The 5,683-nt window shown below is 39.8% G+C and overlaps 1 protein-coding gene across 2 annotated transcripts in view; it reads right to left on the bottom strand.

Moving 5' to 3' along the window:
* Positions 1-5,683, bottom strand: part of LOC102012712 (chromosome unknown open reading frame, human C18orf63) — a 51,630-nt gene extending 45,947 nt beyond the window's left edge. For both annotated transcript variants that reach the window (XM_005373078.1, XM_013502881.1), the window contains exons 1-3: positions 5,653-5,683; positions 3,555-3,722; positions 229-307 (exon numbers count right to left, since the gene is read on the bottom strand). In XM_005373078.1, the coding sequence (XP_005373135.1) occupies positions 229-307; positions 3,555-3,688 (213 nt within the window). In that variant the 5' untranslated portion in view covers positions 3,689-3,722; positions 5,653-5,683. The remainder of the gene's footprint in view (positions 1-228; positions 308-3,554; positions 3,723-5,652) is intronic.

Below are 5,683 nucleotides of genomic sequence, written 5' to 3'. Positions count from 1 at the left end.
TCCTGTATATACATACATACAAAATTTCTCCTTCTTTCCCTTCTCTTTTCCCACATCCCAGAAGAGGCAACTAAATATTAAAATGTAAACATCAGGCATATCACAGGTCTTTAATAGCTCAATCAAACTATAACAGAGTGATTAATCCTCACAAACCGTCTTCAATTTCAGCTACAGTATCTGAATTATTATTCATCAATATTGCTCCAAATAACTGGTAATACTAACCGCCATCACCACCCAGATTTGGCTGAAGATTCCAGGTACAGGTGCTGCAAGAATATCTTCATGTAAAAGTAGCAACTGTCTGTAGAGAAGAAATATATTACTTTCCATGTGGACTCACCCACTGTGCTTTTACTTTACTGGAATACTTGGGATAATTTTCTTCGTCAAAAGTTTCAAGTTTCTTCAGCCTAGGACTCTACTACAAATTTCTGTATCTTTCCCCACACTTAGTATTGTACCTTGAACATGGTAGGGACTCAGTGTTTGAAATAAGAGTTTATTTAATTATAAAGTTTTATATACCAGTATTAAACTGAGAGCCAGCCCCTGCCCCTGAGTTTGCCAATCTCTTTCATCTGTGAGTCTAAATTCTTTAAAATTCCATTTATGTTGCAAGTACAGACTTGAAAAAAGTCTAAACACTGTGAGGAATTCACCTCTTAACTCTTATTCTATCTTTTTTTTTCTTAGTTATAGGAAGCAGAGCCGGGCGTGGTAGCATACACCTGTAATCCCAGCACTCGGGAGGCTGAGGCAGGAAGATTGTTGGGAGTTCAAGATCAGCCTTTGCTACAAAGTGAGCTCAAGGACAGTCTGAACTCTATAACAAGACCCTGTCTCAAAAAAAAAAAAAAAGAAAAAAAAAAGGAAATGGCACTGGAGGCAAGAATAGTTATCAATTCAAAATTTCACCTATTAACTAGATTCTTTTCCTTCAAGATGGAAATTCTTCGCAAGCCAGAAAGAAGCAGGTAGTTTTACAGTAGTTTAGCTTTCAACAGCTAGGGGAACTTATGGTAGAAAATGCAATAATTCAAATTATTATCAATAATTTTGTTTCAAAAGCCAAGGAATAACAAAATGGAAGCCAGATATTGTGGTGCACATCTGTAATCCTAGCACTTGGGAAGCTGAGGCAGGAGGATCACTGCAAGTTTTTTTTTTTTTTTTGGTTTTTCTCCGGTACCGGGAACCGAACTCACGACCTTGCGCTTGCCAGGCAGGCGCTTTGCTGCTGAGCTAAATCCCCAGCCCCCACTGCAAGTTTGAGGCCAGTCTAAAGTGCATAGTGATACCCTGGCACAGTGAGACCTTATCTCAAAAAAAAAACAAAAAACAAAAAAGGGAATACAGTTGGAATTTGAAAATTCTCAACATTACTTGTCATGAAAGAAACAAATTTAGATGACCAGGAGTATACGTATGGAATTACAACAAAATGCAAGGTGTGCCAACCTGTTTTTAGTGGCTTCCTATTTGTTGTAAGCCATTTGGTTGCCCTTACCTGACATAGCCTAGTCTCTGTTTTCTGTTCTAGGCCAGGTGTTACTGGAATAGTGGGTTAAGACAGCCCCACCCTATGAGCATAGTTGCCTTCAATTCAAGGACAAACAAAAGAAAATCTCATTTGTTTACATATTTCAGGTTTTGTCCAAAAGGTCCCGGGTAAATCCTTAATGGTCATCACCATAGCAGCAAGGATGCAGGCTCCTTGATGGAGTTGGGTGGGAAAATGGCAATGGTGAAAAAGTATGACAGATAAGAGGAAAATGGAGGAAACCTTCAGAGTGCTTTCCTCCTTTCTTTTCCGGAGCATCCTATAGGTGTTTGTTCTTCTCTAAAAAAGTTGATTTTAAGATATAATCTTGTTGTGCATTGTATGTGTTTCTTCAAGTACCTCAAACAATTTAAGGAATGAGGGCTGGGGATGTGGCTCAGCAGTGCAGCGCCTGCCTAGCAAGAGCCAGGCCTGGGGTTCCATGCCCAGGCCTTGTGTTCAATCTCCAATACCAAGACAAAAAATACTCAGGAATGAAAATATGGTGCATATATGATGATTTCTCAGTAATCAAAGAATTATACTTTATGCTTCAACTGAGCCACTTCAAAAAGATTATCTTGGGTTAGCTATGTCAAAGTAATTCCTGAAGAAATGCTGTCCAATGTCTTCTACTAACTTAAAAATTAAGAAATTAATTAATCCATTTATAATACCTTTAACTGTCCTGCAAAGAGTAAGTAAATATTTACTTTTATTAGTACCTGTTTGCAATACATAATGAACACATTCATTGTGGGGATTGGTACCTATACACATTGCTCCTTAGTCCTTTACTTCTTTCCCTTTCCCTTCCTCCTCTCTCCATCCCTAGATCACCTTTCAACTGCAAAAGGTCTATCTCTTTATTTCCTATCATATTTTATTTTGCTCTTTAATTTATATTTTGAGAACCCATGTGATATTCGACCTGTGTCTCATTTATTTTACTTAGTATTATGGTCTGAAGGTGCATTTGTTTACCTACAAATGACTCAAATTTATTCTTCTTTATGGCTGAGTAGTACTCCATTATGTATATCTACATCTTCTTTATTCATTTATCTGTTGATGGACATTCTAAGATTTAGCTATTGTGAGTTATGTCACCATAAACATGGATATGCATGTATCACTGTAACATGATGTATTTTACTCTTCTGGGGAAGATACTCAGAAGGGGTATAGCTAGGTTGAATAGAACTTCTGTGTTTAGTTTTTTTACAAACAGCCATACTAGGCTGGGTGTGGTAGCACATGGCTACAATCCCAGCACTCGGGAGGCTGAGGCAGAAGTACTGTCGCCAGTTTGAGACCAGCCTGGGCTACAAAGTGAGCTCAAGGCCAGCCTGAACTGCATAGCAAGATCCTGTCTCAAAAAGACAAAAAAAAAAAAAATTTAAAAAAGAAATAGCCATACTGATTTCCATAGTGAGTAAACATATATTAATTAGTATCTCTTAAATTTTTGTGTGCCTAATTTAATTCATGAAAGTCTGTAAAGATTTTTCCTTTTTTTTTTTTTTTTGGTACCAGAAATCAAACTCAGGACCTTGAGCTTGCACCACTGAGCTACATCCCTGGCCCTCTGTAAAGATTTTAAATTTTTAAAAAGCACAAAACAGCTGGGCATGTTGGTGCACCCCTGTAATCTCAGTACTCAGGAGGCTGAGGCAAGAGGATCACTGTGAGTTTGAGGCCAGCCTGGGCTACAAAATGAATTGAAGGCCAGCTTGAACTGCATAGCAAGACCCTGTCTCAAAAAGACAAAATAAATAAATAAATAAACAGCACAAAACAATTTACAAATATAAAAAGTCAATAGTGAGATACTCTATCTCAAGTATTTTAAGATCTCAAGTATCTTAATGTAATGCACTCTAATCAAAATTTAATTAGTTTATTTTAAATATACAGATTAAGTGAACATTTTCCTTAAAGGAAATACTGCTAAAACAACTTGCATAGTTGTTAGTTAAAAACTGAGGCTTGAAGATATATTTTTTACCTGCACATCTTCATTTGTGTACTCCTAATGTCGGTATCCGTCACTCTGTTACTTAATATTATTGGGACAGCACACAGCTTGTGTATATCTGGAAGTGTGATGAAGAACAATGACTGCTGCCTAGAATCATTCATATTTCGTGTCAACTGTATGTCTCAGCAATCAGACCTTTAAACACAAACAGCAGCAAGAAATTAGTAAACTTTCTTGCCAACAGAGTTTCAATACCAACGCAACACATAATAGTTGATGCCGCTGGGCGTGGTGGCACACGCTTGTAATCCCGGCTCTTGGGAGGCTGAGGGAGGAGGACTGAAGCAAGCTCAAGGCCAGCTGGGCTCTCTAGTGAGTTCAGAGCCAGCCTTAACTACATAGAGACCCATCACACACACACACACACACACACACACACACACACACACACACACAAAGTTGATTCTGTGTTAGAATAAATAAAAACAAATTAGTTAGCAAAGTGGCATTTTTGCCTTGAAAGTTTTCTAATGATTTTCTAGATTCAAGTTTTATTAAGCTAAGATTAACCTAATACACAATTTACCCACTGAAGTGTACACTTTAATATTTCTTTACTATATTCATAGACTTGTACAACCATTAATGCAATAAATTTTAGAAGACTTTGATCACCTCAAAAGATAATTTGTTTTATAAAACTACAAGTTAAAACTAAGTAATTTAAATACAAATAATACAAAACACCAGCTGATGTATTAAATGCCTAGTCTGTTCTACATTCTTTTTATGTTTCTACCATTGTGTTTACTTAATAAATTCTTTTTACAGTTCCTGACTATTCTTAAGTTTCCTTTTGTTCTCAGGAAAATAAAATCTTTCCTCTGACAATATAATTCAAATATCAAAATAGCCAAGTTATCTGTTACTTCAGATTCTTTCTATAAAGCAGTTTAAGGTCGAGGAATTATTTTGATTTTTCATGAAACAAAATGTTTACTGAGATATCTAAATTGTTATGTTTACTAAGATTTCTAAACTGTTTTCCACGGGCAGGGGAGATAGTTCAGCGGCATAGCACCTGCCTGGCAAGTGAAAGGTCCTGAGTTTGACTCCTGGTACCCATCAAAAATTGTTTTCTACTGGTGGATCTGGCTGTTAAAACTTTTGTTTGTTTGTAATCCTGGCACTTGGGAGGCTGAGGCAGGAGGACTGCAGCAAGTTTGAGGCTAACCTGAGCTACACAGTGAATTCAAGAGCAGCCTCAACTACATAGTGAAACCCTGCCTCAAAACAACAAACTTTTTATTTGGGGCACATTTTACAGCTGCTAATTCACACGACACATATTTAAATTTTATATTATGGACTATGGAAAATCGGAATACTGTATAAATATAAAGCAACTTCTTCAAGTTCAAGCACTTATACAAAAATACACCTGTGGAAGGTAACTTGGAGTCTAATACTTAAAACTTTTAAATCTCAACAAATTTCCTCTAAGAAGAAAAGCAAGCGCATACTAGGAACTCAACACAAGCTCTTCTCCCTCTTTTCTCCTGTCTTATGGGGCTGTTTCCTAACAGTGGGAAATAAAAATGTAAAGACACATCTAGGACGGATTAAAGCTCCAAAGCCCCGCCTCCCGAGGCACAGACGAACCACGCGGCGTGGGAAGGGAGGGTCGGAGGACAGCCCAGCCCACAGCGACCTCTGCCTCAGGCAGGAGCCAGCCCCCACTCCGGATGCGACCTCGGCTCTGGTGTTCTCCTTAGCCCCTTCCTAGGCAGGGCACCAGGTGCTCCCGGCATCCCCGGGCTCCTCCCGGCCTTCCTAGGGGGCCGGACGCCGCTCCCAGCAGGCCTCGCGCTCTCCCCTCAGCCACCCATTCACTCTCGGGACTAAACACTTCCCGCTGCCAGCAGGCCTCACGCTCTCCCTCACCTTCCCAGTAGCTCCCGGGGACCAACCACTTCCCGCTACCCCGCGCTCCCGGAGGCCACATGCTCCCAGCAGGCCCTGCGCTCTCCCTCAGCCTCCCATTCCCTCTCGGGACTAACCACTTCGCACTGCCCCACGCCTCCGGAGGCCTCATGCTCCCAGCAAGCCCCATGCTCTCCCTCACCTTTCCAGTCGCTGCTCTCAGGGACCAACCA

The sequence above is a fragment of the Chinchilla lanigera genome, unplaced genomic scaffold (assembly GCF_000276665.1).
Source record: "Chinchilla lanigera isolate Chin_1 unplaced genomic scaffold, ChiLan1.0 scaffold00001, whole genome shotgun sequence".
NCBI classification, from domain to species: Eukaryota; Metazoa; Chordata; class Mammalia; order Rodentia; family Chinchillidae; genus Chinchilla; species Chinchilla lanigera.
This window is presented reverse-complemented; position numbering and strand designations above follow the sequence as displayed.